The 13944-nt window shown below is 43.0% G+C and overlaps 1 protein-coding gene across 1 annotated transcript in view; it reads left to right on the forward strand.

Annotated features, from left to right (window-relative positions):
- The first annotated feature begins 5789 nt into the window (after nt 1-5789).
- DGAT2L6 (diacylglycerol O-acyltransferase 2 like 6) overlaps nt 5790-13944 on the forward strand; it is a 32795-nt gene continuing 24640 nt past the window's right edge. The window contains exon 1 of the mRNA XM_008155959.3: nt 5790-5874. Coding sequence (XP_008154181.2) covers nt 5790-5874 — 85 coding nt within the window. The remainder of the gene's footprint in view (nt 5875-13944) is intronic.

Raw genomic sequence — 13944 nt, forward strand, 5'->3', positions numbered from 1 at the left:
ACAAAGTAAATTACATTATTTGCTTGTATGTACATAAAATATCCCTGGAGAAGGAGGGGTGTTGGCTGTTAGAGGCCAAGAATGGGAAGGAAACTTTTCACAGAATTCCTTATCATCCCTCTTGAATTTTGAGTAATGTGAATAGTCTGACTGTTCAAAATATAGATACCAATTGTTACTAAGCAGTGCCCTGGAAGCTGGGTTTAGAACTGGGGTCTATGCTCCAAGCTAACTCCCTCATATGGGCTGTCCCAAAAGTATGTCTAATGTGCCTTAGGAACCCAGAGGAGAAAAGTGGGCAAGGAATGACATTTTCACTGAACCTTGAAGCTTGGGTAGGAGTTGGTCCAACTGGTAAGAGACCACTGTGGGAAGAGGCCCAGGATAGGAAAGGGCACTTTCTGTTTGGGGAAGGATGCTATATCTAGTGTGGGGTGTCAATGATTGGAAATGAGACTTTAAAGGAAGACAGAAACCAGTGTAGTCACAGATGTGGGTGCCAGGCTCTGGGGTCTGAACTTAATTGTGGAGGCAATGGGAGACTTTGGAGGTTTTGAAACAGGGAATATGCAAAGAGCTGTGTGTGACAGTGATCCTCTAGCAACAGTATGGGGACCAAAGGAAGGGAGCCCAGTGGGGAACAGCCTGTTGATGTCCAGGACACAGTGGCAAGGACCAGAACTAGAGGACCAGCTATCCTGGTCAACTCCTCAGTCCCTAGCAAACAGAGATGATTGGTCACCCTAACCTGCTGCTGCAGGCCTACCTACCCTGAGAAGTGACCCAGTGACTTCAAGGAGACTTTGAAATACCCACCCAGTTGTACCCTACCCTCTACCACCACAGGCCCTTCCTCGAACCACCACTCCTGTTGATTTTCACTGATTCTAGACCCATTGACTTCTAGACATAAGAGATTTTTGAGAAAAATATCCCCACTTACCAATTTCCAGCCTTTTTTCCTACTCCCCTCCACAAAACTGAGGCTCCAGTTAAACTCAACTAGTTCCTGTGCCAAAACAAACGTTTAGACTTTTGTGTCCATTGAGCCATTACAGGAAAGGTCATGTTCCCTATTTCTCTGTCTGCTGGAGCCCGTAGCAAATATCACCTCCCCACAGGTCAATACCAGTTCTATAGAGCAGTGTCTGGGTGTTAGATAACTCCAGAGGAGCATCTCAAAAATTACCACTAATCCTCACAGCAAATAAATGTGACTAGTCCCTTTTTCCACATGAGGAAACTGAGATTCAGAGAGGGGAAGTGTCTTGTTTAAGGTCACACAGCTACTAGCCTTCCCCTCTGTCTTCTTTGTAATTCTTTGATGGCCCCAATCTTTGTATTGATGATGTACGCACTTCTTTCACTATCTACCTGCCCCCAGGACCAACCACACACACAACTGCCAACCTAGAACAAAACTAGACAACCTAGAATAATACCTACTATTACTGGTAGGACCACAATAGAAATTTGGTGAATGAAAGGACTATGTAGCCTGGTGCCTGGCATTAAGTAGATTCACCACAAAATGCTTTTAAATAAGAATATGTCAGAGGAGGAATATCAGAAGAAAACACACTGTGGCAAAACCTCAGCTACCCAAAGCTTTCTGGAAATGAGTCATTCTGAATGATGAGGGTGAACCTTTGAATCCAGGAAGAATAATCGTGGAACTGCTTTTTTTTTCCTCTCAGATACCCTCACTTCCACCACTCCTTCTGAGCTCCCTGGTCCCCTTCACCTTCTTTTCCTTCCATTTTTGTTCTTTTTTTTTTTATTATTAATCTCTTGCTCCCTAGGAGCTTCTTAGCTTCACAGCTTACCCCAGACTCCCCATTCTTTCTGGTTTGGCAAACTAATTGCAGTCTACCCTGGATTGCTCTTTTGTGCCTAGTCCATTTCTATTCACTGCAGCAGCCCCTGCTCCATCAAGCCTTCCCAGATCACCTTGGGCTAGTGGCTGCTTTTCACCTGCTCACCCCATGGTTCCCCATACAGGTGTCTGGGCTTATGTCTGTCTACCTTGGACGCTGGAATGTGAATTTCTCCAGGGTTAGAATCATGTCAGCCCTAATTTTTTGCGAATGAAATTGGCAGACCTTTTGTACTTTTTGGCCACCATTCCTTTGGTACTGCTTTCTCTGAGGCAGCTAAACTTTTGCTTTCTGGTTGGTTGAATTGTAATTGGGACATATGAGTGGTGGCTGTTCAGGGTTTTTCTGCTGGCTTACTTCTCTTCTTCTTGCTTTTTGTATACTCCCTAGTACTTTACACTTGTCCATTTGGCTCAAGAGAACTGCAGCTCACCTGGCCGGCATGGCTCAGTGGTTAAGCCTTGACCTATGAACCAGGAGGTCATGGTTCAATTCTTGGTCAGGGCACATGCCCGGGTTGCAGGCTCGATTCTCAGTGTGGGATGTGCAGGAGGCAGCCATTCAATGATTCTCTCTCATTATTTATGTTTCTGTCTTTCTCTCCCTCTCCTTCCTCTCTGCAATCAATGAAAATATGTTTTTTAAAGAGAGAACTGCAGCTTGAATGGCACTCTCTGCTCAGTGGAGGAAAATGTGGCCAATCAGAGTCTGGGCCAAGACCTGCCTGTCACTCTTACTCAAAGAACCAGGAGACCAGATCTTCTTCATTTGTTCCACAAGCATTTAATTCAGTGACTACTTTGTTTCAGGCCCTGAGCCACAGAAATAAAAATTGGTCTGTACTTGCCCTGCCTCTGGTGTCCTATATGATCTTGAGTCCTTTCTAGGCCTCTTGATTTACCAATCTGAAAGTGAAGTGGATAGAGGCCTGATCTGTAAGGAGACTTAGAGCTATCAACATTGGGGATCTTGTTTATCCTGAATACTCCAGCCCTCTTCACATCTGTGCTTTCTGTTACCTCTCTTACCTTTCTTCCTCCTCCCCTGCAAATTCTGAGTAGACATGCTCCAATACATCTCATCGTGTATGTAGTCAAGTAGCCCCAAGAAGCAGCATAAGAACTGCAGCTATGGGAAAGTAAAAAAAAAAAAAGGAAGTGGACGCCCTTGGGCCCGGGTGAGGCCATGAGCCCCTGGGTCTGGGTGAGGCCCCACGCCCCTGGGTCTGGGTGAGGCTGGGTCCTGGGTCTGGGTGAGGCCTCTCCCCTGGGTCTGGGTGAGGCTGGGTCCCGGGTCGGGGTGAGGCCTCGCCCCTGGGTCTAGGTGAGGCTGGATCCCGGGTCCGGGTGAGGCCGCACGCCCCCGGGTCCAGGTGAGGCTGGGTCCGGGCCCGGGTGAGGCCGCACCCCAGGGTCCAGGAGAGGCCACGCACCCCTGGGTCTAGGTGAGGCTGGGTCCCGGGCCCGGGTGAGGCCACACGCCCCCGGGTCCGGGTGAGGCCGCATGCCCCCGGGTCCGGGTGAGGCTGGGTGCCCCCGGGTCCGGGTGAGGCCGCGCGCCCCCAGGTCCGGGTGAGGCCGTGCGCCCCTGGGTCCGGGTGAAGCTGGATCCCGGGTCTGGGTGACGCTGGTCCCAGGTCTGGGTGAGGCCGCGCCCCTGGGTCCAGGAGAGGCCACGCGCCCCTGAGTCCGGGTGAGGCTGGGTCCCAGGCCCAGGTGAGGCCGTGTGTCCCTGGGTCTGGGAGAGGCCATGCGCCCCTGAGTCCAGGTGAGGCCGTGCCCCTGGGTCCGGCCAAGACCAAACCAGAGGAAGTCGGACCTGCATTACCACCATTTGTCCACCATCCAGAACTGAAAAGTCAGTGCTGACATGTACACATAAGGAACTGGTGGACATTGAAATTGGGTCTCAAAAGAACTGTTGGTCCAGAAAGAAATTTACTACAGACTGATTCATTTGCCTGTCAGCATAACTATTATTGCTCGTCTCACATTCGGTTCTTATAAGTATATTTCTAGTAACACATGATCTCACTCATCTAGGGGAAATGATGAACAACATAGACTGATGAACAAGAACAGACCCAGAAACAAGGAGGCATCGATCAGACTGTCGGGCCTCAGAGGGAGGGTTGGGGAGGGTTGGGGAGGGTTGGGGTAGGGGGGAGAGATCAACCAAAGGACTTGTGTGCATGCATACAAGCCTAACCAATGGTTAAGGACAACAGGGGGTGGGGGCATGCGTGGGGAGGGGTGTGGGATGGGAATGGGGGGGGATGAGGACAAATATGTGACACCTTAATCAATAAAGAAATTTTTTAAAAAAGGAAGTGGAGAAAGGGGCAACATGTCAGATGGCCATCTAGGGTACATTGGAGAATGAAAGCACTCCCCTGCCCAAACATACCAAGAAAAGTTGTCTAAGTCCAACTCTAAAGAGTAGTATTAGTCAGTCTAATCAGGAGACCCAAGCCAGAGTTGGGTGGTTGGGAGGAGAAAAGACAGAGTTCTGCTTACCTCCCTGGAGAAAGCTAAGGAATCAATATTTCCTTGCACTTGTAGGACACTTGATAGTATTTTTGTATTTGATTTTCCTAGCAACCCTTTTAATGACATTCAAAGTGTTGTTGTTTTTTAACACTTTGTATACACAAGGCCTTATGCTGAGAATACTAGTCTTTTTTTTATGACACAATCACAAATTCAAGTGTATAGACATTTTCATGATTTTTGTTTGTTTGTACAGTCTCCTTCACTAGATTGTATGTTTGGTGAAGACATGAATCATGTCCATCTTCTTCCTCACTGAATCCTCAACACCAGAAATAGTGTACAGCAAACAGCAGTCACTCAATAAATAATTAAAGAAAAAAAATTAGTCCAGCAGTCTGGGACCTGGGGACAATCTTTAATTTTGCAAAGGCTAGTATGCAGGAGAAAGCCTTTTACCCTGGAACCTAGTAGATATTCAATAGACAAATTATAGTAACAGGAAACACTTAATGCCTATTGTGTGCCAGGCTGTACACTTCATATTCATTCACTCACTTAATTCTCAGAACAACCCTATGAAGTAGGTACTATTATTATTATTATTGCCATTTTATAGATAGGGGAAACCAAGGCACAAAGTTTTACCAATTTGTGTCAGAACTGAATACTCCAGCCCTCTTCACATCTGTGCTTTGAAGTCCATGTCCCTAACCAGTACACTGCCTCCCAACAATGAATGGTCAAACTGAGTTGTAGAGAAATGAGCAATTTCCAAAAGTGTCATAGGAAAAACATAGTGGAGCTAGGACTGGAACTTAGGTCTGCTCTCTGTGAAATGCTTTTCCCACTCTATCATATGGTGTCTGACCACTGATACAGAGACCCTGTGAATAGAGGCACAAAGAGGGATTTGAGAAGTATAGATATCCATGCAGAAAAAGACCCCTCAGCAGGAGACAGGAGGGAGCAAAGAGTAGCTACTAGGGCAGAAACAAATGCAGTTCCCAGGTCCCTTTTCTTAAGCAGTGAAAGGTAGCAGGTTGCTCTCAGAGGTCCTATTTGAGGCCTAAGACATTCTTTTTTCTGCACAAATTTATCAGGGACTCCCTCCCCACACACACATAGCTAGAACCACCCCAAGGCCATTTCTGCCTCATTGCAACTGAGCACCCATGGAGAAAGGATATATGTATATTAGGGAGATTAGATCGTAGGATCTGAAATCTGATGTGTGTAGGAAGTTGGGGCGGGGCAGAGAAACAGAGAAGACTGGAGGAAAGTTTAGGTCAACCCTAAAATCTCCAGCAGCTAAAGGGACTCAGTGATAACAGATTAAAGCAAAGCACCTGTAAGCACCTCAGCTTTAGAGACGCTGGCCTTCCTTTTGGGCTTCTTGCCACAACAGAACAGCACCATGGTCATGGCCTTCCTCTCCCGACAGAATCTTCAGGAGATCCTTCAAACCTTCTCAGTTCTGCAGTGGCTCCCAGTCTACATAATTTTAGGTGAGTGAACCCCAAGAGCTAGAGAACACATGGAAACAGGCCAAGAAAGAGGCCAGGAATCCACAAATGAGGAAGGCTCCAAAGAGATCATTTGGTTGGTACCCTCCCTCTGGGAAGGACTGTGCCTCCTCACTCAAGATATGGCTACTGTTGAGTTCACTGGATTTCTCTCTTTCCAACTGAGGGGTGTGAAGGCCAGGAATGAGGCTGTAGTTGTTCTAGTTTAAAGATCACCCCAGCCTTCTCAAGACTGCCCCCTCTAGTTCAGAGTCAGATTCATGGACTGGGGCAAAGGTGGTGGTGGCTTGCAGCATTGGTGTTACTAGGTAAGTGTAAGGTGATTTCCCAATATAAGGTAATAGTGAGAGAATTCTGAAAAATCTCAGGGCTTCCTGAGTAACTCATTAGAAAGAATTTTGAGAAAAGGCCAGCTGTTCAGTGGACTCCCAGTCAGAAACCAGGACTTTGTGGGTAGCCAATTAAGGGGCAAGCTTAAAACTGGACAGGGAGAAATGTCATCCCGAAGAATGAGACAAGTAGGAGGCAGCCTATTCCAATCCATGGACATCTGGCTGTATGACCCCTTAAAGCAGAGGTTCTTAACTAGGACCTCGAATTGGGGGTTGGGTCACTTTGAATTTGGATGGGGAAAAAATGCCTCTTTATTATCACTATTTTCAAATAGAATTGATGAGTGTAGACAACAAACCACAGAAGTGTTAGCAGTACTTGTGAATGTGTTAGTAATAGACATCGCAGAGATGTACACATCGTATATGCCAGTTGCTGCAGATATTTCATTTATGCTCATGACTGTTTTGAAATTCTTATAGATATTTGAACTACCATTAGGTATGGTTATTTAATGCATAAATCAAGAACCCCATGTTACTATGTCACTTTTTTGTAATGTTTTGATAACTGTGTTTTAATATGTTGAGTTTCCTTTGTAAATCTGTTTTTTTATTTTGTGCATTAAAAATATTATTCAGGGAAGGTTCCATAGGCTTCACCGTTCTGTCAAAGGGGCCCATCACCCCCAAAAAGATGAAAACTTATTGAGCTTTATTGAAGTCAAATCAAGTCCATCATAGGCTTGACTCTGGTAATAAGAGAAGGAAGCACTTTTTCTGTAAATGTATTTGTTTCTATTGTTTCATATTTTCTTCTTGTTTTCCTTTGTATTCATCTTAACTTCCTCAAAAAGACCCCTTTGATAAGTTCCAGCCCTTAGCTAGGGAAGTGAGGGGCACAAGAATGTCCTAAGAGACTTGTCATTGTGATGGCAGCCGCCACTTCAAGTCTGGATCCCAGAGAGATGGGGCAAAGAGAGCAGGAAGAGAAGGTCAAAAGAGAAAGAGCTGTGTGAGCTGGCCTCTTTAGGTGTTGGGTTTATCCCACCACAGAAAGCTTTTGTATGGTATTTGACACAAGGGCTCAGATTGTTCTGGCTCTTCTGGGGAGCTGTCCTCAAGGAAATGTTCTCACTTTTCTCCCAGAAAAAAGTTTATTCTTAAACATTTTTTTCTCTTCCTTTCCCCTCTCAAAGGACACTGTCTCTGGACAGGGATAAGGTAGAAGGCATAGCCAACACTGAATATGTAAGGGTCCAAGAAGGTGAGAGCTCACTTCCTGGTAATGCCCACACCCAATCTTACCAGCTTATAGTCATCCTGAAAGAGCTGGAGAAGTGGACTGAGGATGTCAGAGACAAATGATGGCATTGATGTGTCTTATGTAAAAACACTAATAATAAATGTGAATCTTTTCTTTCACCTGCATTTTTTAAAGTTTTTAAAAATCGTGCTAAAATATACATAACATAAAATCTACCACCTTAACCATTTTTAAGTGTACAATTCAGTGACATTAAGTACATTCACAGTGTTGTGCAACCATCACCACCATCCATCACTAGAACTTTTTCATCATGCAAACCTGAAACTCTGTACCCATTAAACAACAATCCCCATTCTCGCTTCCTCCCGGCCCATGGCAACCAGCCTTCTACTTTCTATCTCTGTGAATTTGACTACATTGGGTATTTCATATAAGTGTACATTGGGTACTTCATATAAGTGGACTCATACACTATTTGTTCTTTTGTGACTGGCTTATTTCATTTAATATAATGTCTTCAAGATTCATCCGTGTTATAATATGTGACAGGATTTCTTTCCTTTTTAAGCCTGAATAATATTCCAATGTCTGTAAATATCACATTTTGTTTATCCATTCTTCTATAGATGGATGCTTGGGTTGCTTCCATCTCTTGGCTATTGTGAATAGTGCTGCTGTGAACATGGGTGTTCAACTATCTCTTTGAGACATGATTTCAATTATTTTGGATATATACCCAGAAGTGGAATTGCTGGACCATTAAAAAAATTTAAAAACTGCTATACTGTTTTCCATAGCAGCTGCACCATTTTACATTCCCACCAACAGTGCACAAGAGTTTGAATTTCTCCACATCCTTGCCAACACTTCTTTATTTTCTTTGTTATAGTAACCATCTTAATGGATGTGAGATGATATCTCCTCGTTTTAATTTGAATTTTCCTAATGATCAGTGTTTTTATCATCTTTTCATATGCTTTTTGGCCATTTGTCTTGACTTTTTTCCAATTGATTATTATTCCATTTGTCTTCCTCTACTGATTTAGGTATTATACATTCTGTTTCTATTCTTTTAGTGATTATGCTAGAAAGAACAACACAAATCCTGAGTGTTGGAGGTTACCAAGCATCTAACAGTTGTGATGTACACAGATGTACCTAAGAGATACTCAAATCAGTTCAGCAGTAATAGAGAAAATACTAATTATAAGACCTTGGCTGTCCATGCCCCTACTATCTAGTAACAAAGATAAACCAATCGCTCATTCCACCATTGTTCACCATTGTTCATTTTATGTGTTAGTGCTGGGCATATGCACAAGTCACTACAATGTAGGACAGACTGTGGTAAGTGAAAGAGCCACAACAAATTGATATTAGGGTTTCAAAAAAGAAATTATTACACTAAGTTGAGAGGATCAGGGAAGGCAGGAAAGGAAAGCAGTGTGGCATGATGAACAGGATGTGGGTTCTGGAGTTTGTCAGACTTGGATATAAAACCATTAGCTGTGTGACTTCAGACAAGTACTGTAACATCTTGATACCTCAGTATCTCCATCCTCTAGCCCGGTCCACAGTAAATGCTCCATACAAAAAAAAATTGTCCTTCCTCCCTCCTCTCCTCCCTCCCTCCTCCCCTCCCTCCCTCTCTTACATCTTTCCTTTCTTCCTTCCTTCCTCTTTCCCTCCTTCCCTTCCTCCCTTCTTTCCTTCCCCTCCCTCTCTTCCTTCCTTCTTTCCTTCCTTTCCTTTCCTTTCCTTTCCTTTCCTTTCCTTTCCTTTCCTTTCCTTTCCTTTCCTTTCCTTTCCTTTCCTTTCCTTTCCTTTCCTTCTTTCCTTTCCTTTCCTTTCCTTTCCTTTCCTTTCCTTTCCTTTCCTTTCCTTTCCTTTCCTTTCCTTTCCTTTCCTTTCCTTTCCTTTCCTTTCCTTTCCTTTCCTTTCCTTTCCTTTCCTTTCCTTTCCTTTCCTTTCCTTCCTTCCTTCCTTCCTTCCTTCCTTCCTTCCTTCCTTCCTTCTTTACTTCATTACTAATTTCCTTCTTCTTTCTCTTTCTCACCCTCTTTCCTTTATTCCTCTGTCTTGCTCAGAGCATCTCTCAGTGCTTCTCCTTCCCAAATGATGTTCAGAATCATGGCTAATTACTGAGCATTACTGAAAGTGATGGGAGAGGAAAAATGGAAAAGGCAAAGAGACAAGAAGGAGGGAGGGAAGAATGAGAAGAAAGGAATTAAAAAACTGTTTGAGGGAGATGTGGAATATAAATGCCCATGACTCTTAGAATTAGGCTACAGCCCTGAGAGCCCTCTGAAGGCCAGCTCCTATATCAGTGATGGGCAACCTTTTGAGCTTGGTGTGTCAAACTTCGCCAAAAAACTGAGCATAACTCGGGTAGTGTGTCACTTTGAGGAAAAAACTAACTCCAAGACTCTAGTCGCAAATGTTTCATCCTCAGGAGCAGCAAATGTTTCATCCTCGGCATGCGGCCGCGTGTCATCAGAAATGGCTACACGTGTCAGTGCTGACACGCGTGTCATAGGTTCGCCATCACTGTCCTATATAGAAGATGGCTTTCAATCTGTCTCTTCTTTTCTGGGCTTACTAGTATATCACGATCTACCTAAAATGTTACAATACCCTCTTTCCTAGCCCTCTATTCTCTACTCTCTACCCTCTCCAATCTACTCCACTGCCTGCTCCCAGAAGAGTCTTTCAAAAGCATCTTTAATTACAGCCCTCTCTTGCTCAAAAATAGTCAGTGGTTTCCCATCGCTTACTCAATGAAGCATAAATGTGTTAGCTTGGACATTCAAGGCCCTCCTCCACTCTCTTGCTCTCTTTACTAGCTCATCCTCCTACTCTTACCCTATATGAAGCTTGTCTTCCAGGCAATCTATTCACAAAACAAACACTAATGGTACTCTCCCACTGCCTCACCTCTGCTCTATTTCCTCCACTGGAAATGCCCTGATCACTCTTCCTGGATTATCCATGGACAACCCTTCCTTTCAGATATTGCTTAAGTCACAGCTTCTCTACAATGTTTCCCAGACAACCAGAGACTACATCAACTCTAAAAATCCAGAGCACTTTGTACAAACAGGTTGGGTAGCAGCCTTTATATTTGTTGTCCCCTTCTACCCAATAAGCTCCATGAGAACAGGAGCCAGCCATGTCTTGTCATTATATTTCTCCTAAGACCAGACTTGACACTAAATTGACAATTCTTCTAGATTTCTGCTTCCTCAGTAGAGACCTTTAAGTCCACATCTTATTCTTTTTTCTCTCTCCTGAACATCTGTGTGTGTCTTCTTTTTCTAGTTTCTTTTTAAAAAATTATTTTTATAAATACACATTACTTATGTTTCTAGTTTCTGATACTACAAAAACAGATCATTGTCTTGGAAGTCACACAGACCAGGTCTGCCACTTACTTGCTATGTGACCCTGTACAAATAAGTCACTATTATTTTCTGTGTGACTTTGAGCAAGTCATTCACCCTCCACCATTGTAGAAACAGAGCATAATACCTGCCTCTGAAGACCATTCCAAAAATCAAAGAAGCAAGAAAATCCTTAATAGATATTTATTTTCTTTCCTTCTGTTATAGAAATTGGCATTAACTAGATCTTAGAAAATTGGGCAAATAGAGACTTTGATACATTGCCAGCATTCCCACAGGCCCCTTCAAAGCATTATTCACTAATCCTTTTCCTTCACTCCATACATACAACCAATCACCAAACCCTGAAAATTCTACCTCCATATTATCTTTCAAAATGATTTGGTAAATAGCAACCCATTTCAGGTTCCCATTGCCTCTCACCTAAATCATTGCAACTCTTAGCTTATCTCCCTGCCTACGGTTTCTCTTGTTCCCACAGTTAGCCTAAAATACCTTCCTGATACACAGATATGGTCATACTACTCCTCTGCTTAATAACCTTTACTGGTGTCTCATTCCCTTCAGCACCAGGCCTAATCTACCCAGCTTCCTTCCCAGCTTCATCTCCTATTCCATGGCTTCCTGAGTTTGGAGGTTATGGTGTTACTCCTGGGCTTTAGACTCCTCTACCTCCAGGCCTTTGCTAAATTTCTTCCTTGTACATGGAAGGCTCTTCCTTCACTAATCTATATGTGAAAATTATATTCTTCTTCCAAAAATTCAACTTAAATCTTCCCTTCTACAAGAAGTCTTTCTTGATTCTCCATTAATAAGGAATAGTCTTTTCCTTAGGTTCCCATAGAATGACATTGGAGCTCTGACTGCATAGTTCTTACTCTCTGGGATGTATTTATGGTTCATTCTTCCCCACTAGACTATGAATTTCTGGAAAGCAAGAAATTTATTTTCTACATGTGTTAATATGAGTTAACACACACATTGTGCTTAAAATAGCTCTTGGAACATAATAAAGACTCAACAAACACTACACTTTCTCCCCCAAAGCTTGGAGTGAAGGCACATGACCTCTCTGAGCCTCGGCTTCTTCATATATAAAACAGGGATGATAAAATTATCTACTTTCAGGGTCATGAGAGGATTAAATGAGATAATGTACCTTAAGTGCTTCTTAATTAAAAATCCTGTGTACATGGTATCAATGACTGTACTTAAATTATTTTCATAATTTCCATATTTACCCTTCTCCTTCTAGTCCCCAGCCCTGTCTGCATGGCCTGTAGCACAGAGAGTTCACATGAGGTGTGCTCATTCAATGTTTGTTGAATTATTAGATTACCTTTGATTCCCACAGATTCTTAGATCTATAGTTAATTTGGATCCAAAAAATAACCACAAAACCACAGATACTCACCTTGGACACACCAGCCATGTTCTTAGATTTTTTTTAAGGCTTTGATTAGAATGCTGGGTCTTTGCTTTACACTGGAAATAACTGATTGCCTATAGCCTTATATACACATGCACACCCTGGAACCTCAGAAGGCCTTTACTTGTTTGGAATAAGGGCCAATTCCTTCTGTTGGTGGTTTCTCTTACTCTTAGCTTTCACCTACTCATGGAGAATTTTGAAATCAAACTTCTACCAGTGGTACAATTTAATGTAACATTTTATTATGGGTCATCTTGCCCCTGCTTGGCACTGTGCTAATGGCTGTTTTCAAGAATCTTACTGTCTAGTAGGGAAAGGACCATATGTGTAAGCTACTAACTACACAAGCAGCAAAATCAAACAGGGAAAGTAGAAGCATAAAGTAATGTGCTATGGGTATGTGGAGGAGGAAGCCCTTAATTCTGACTAGAGAAGCAGCAAACATATCACCAAAGAGGTATCATGTGAGCTAAGCTTTAAAGGTTGGGAGAATTTTGATAGGTAGAATGTTGGGGATAGGGTAGTCAGAATAAGAACAGCATCCCCAAAGGCATGAAGATGTGAAATTACATGATGGACTGAGGAAATAGGAGTAAACTAAGGTAGTTGAGCCCCTGTTTCCCATACTTCAGCCATTTACATCCCACCTTCTGGTTCTTTCCATGGATGAATACCTCCTATGCTATTATTACTGAACATTTTTCCAAATTGGTTCATTTATGTAACCTAAATTTATGTATTTCAACCAGAAACTTTATATCACTGCCATGAATTCACTTTTATTCATTACACATTAAACTAACTTTTTATCCATACACCAACTCACATCATCTAGTGTCCTTTCAGTGGTATGGGACCACACTTTGAGGAATACTGGGCTAAAGCATAAAGGGTGTGAATGCAGGTACTGAGAAATGAGGCTAGGAAAGTGGTGGTGGGGGGGGTGCAGTCCATAGAGAGCCTTAAATGCCAAGCTAACATGTTCAGACTTTATTCTGTCAGCAGTAGGAAAACATAGAAGGTTTCTGAGGAAGCAAAGGACATTATGACTGTTCTTTAAAAAATTATCTGGCAGTAGCATGTAAAATGGACTGGAGCGGAAGAGACTAGAAGACAAAGAGTAGACACATGACTGCAATCTAGACCAGAGGAGATCAAGTCCTGGACCAAAGAAGTAGCAATGGAGACAGAGGCAGGAGGGTGAATTGGAGAGATTTTTTTTTTTTTTTTTGGAAAGGGAGAGAAGTCAACAACAGCTCCAAAATATTGAAACTGAGATTTTTCCCGAGGTCTGAAAGATGAATAGCAACTAGTCAGGCAAAGAGCTGAGGAAAGAATCTTCTAGGTAAAAGGAACAACGTGCACAGAGTTGAAAGAACTGACAGAACAGGATGGTGGCATGCAGAGAACAAGGTGGTGGCCGGGGCTCCATCATGGATGGCCTTTGAAATCAAGGTTACAAGACTGGACTTGATCCTAAGAGTGATGGGAAGACATGTTAGTTGTTGAATTTTTAAATCAGCATTTATTCCCACAGCTTATGATATCTATAGTTAATTTAGATCTACTAAGTAATCACAAAGCCACAGAAATGCATCTTTGATAAGCCAGCCATTT

This window comes from Eptesicus fuscus, chromosome 1 (assembly GCF_027574615.1).
Source record: "Eptesicus fuscus isolate TK198812 chromosome 1, DD_ASM_mEF_20220401, whole genome shotgun sequence".
Taxonomy (NCBI): domain Eukaryota; kingdom Metazoa; phylum Chordata; class Mammalia; order Chiroptera; family Vespertilionidae; genus Eptesicus; species Eptesicus fuscus.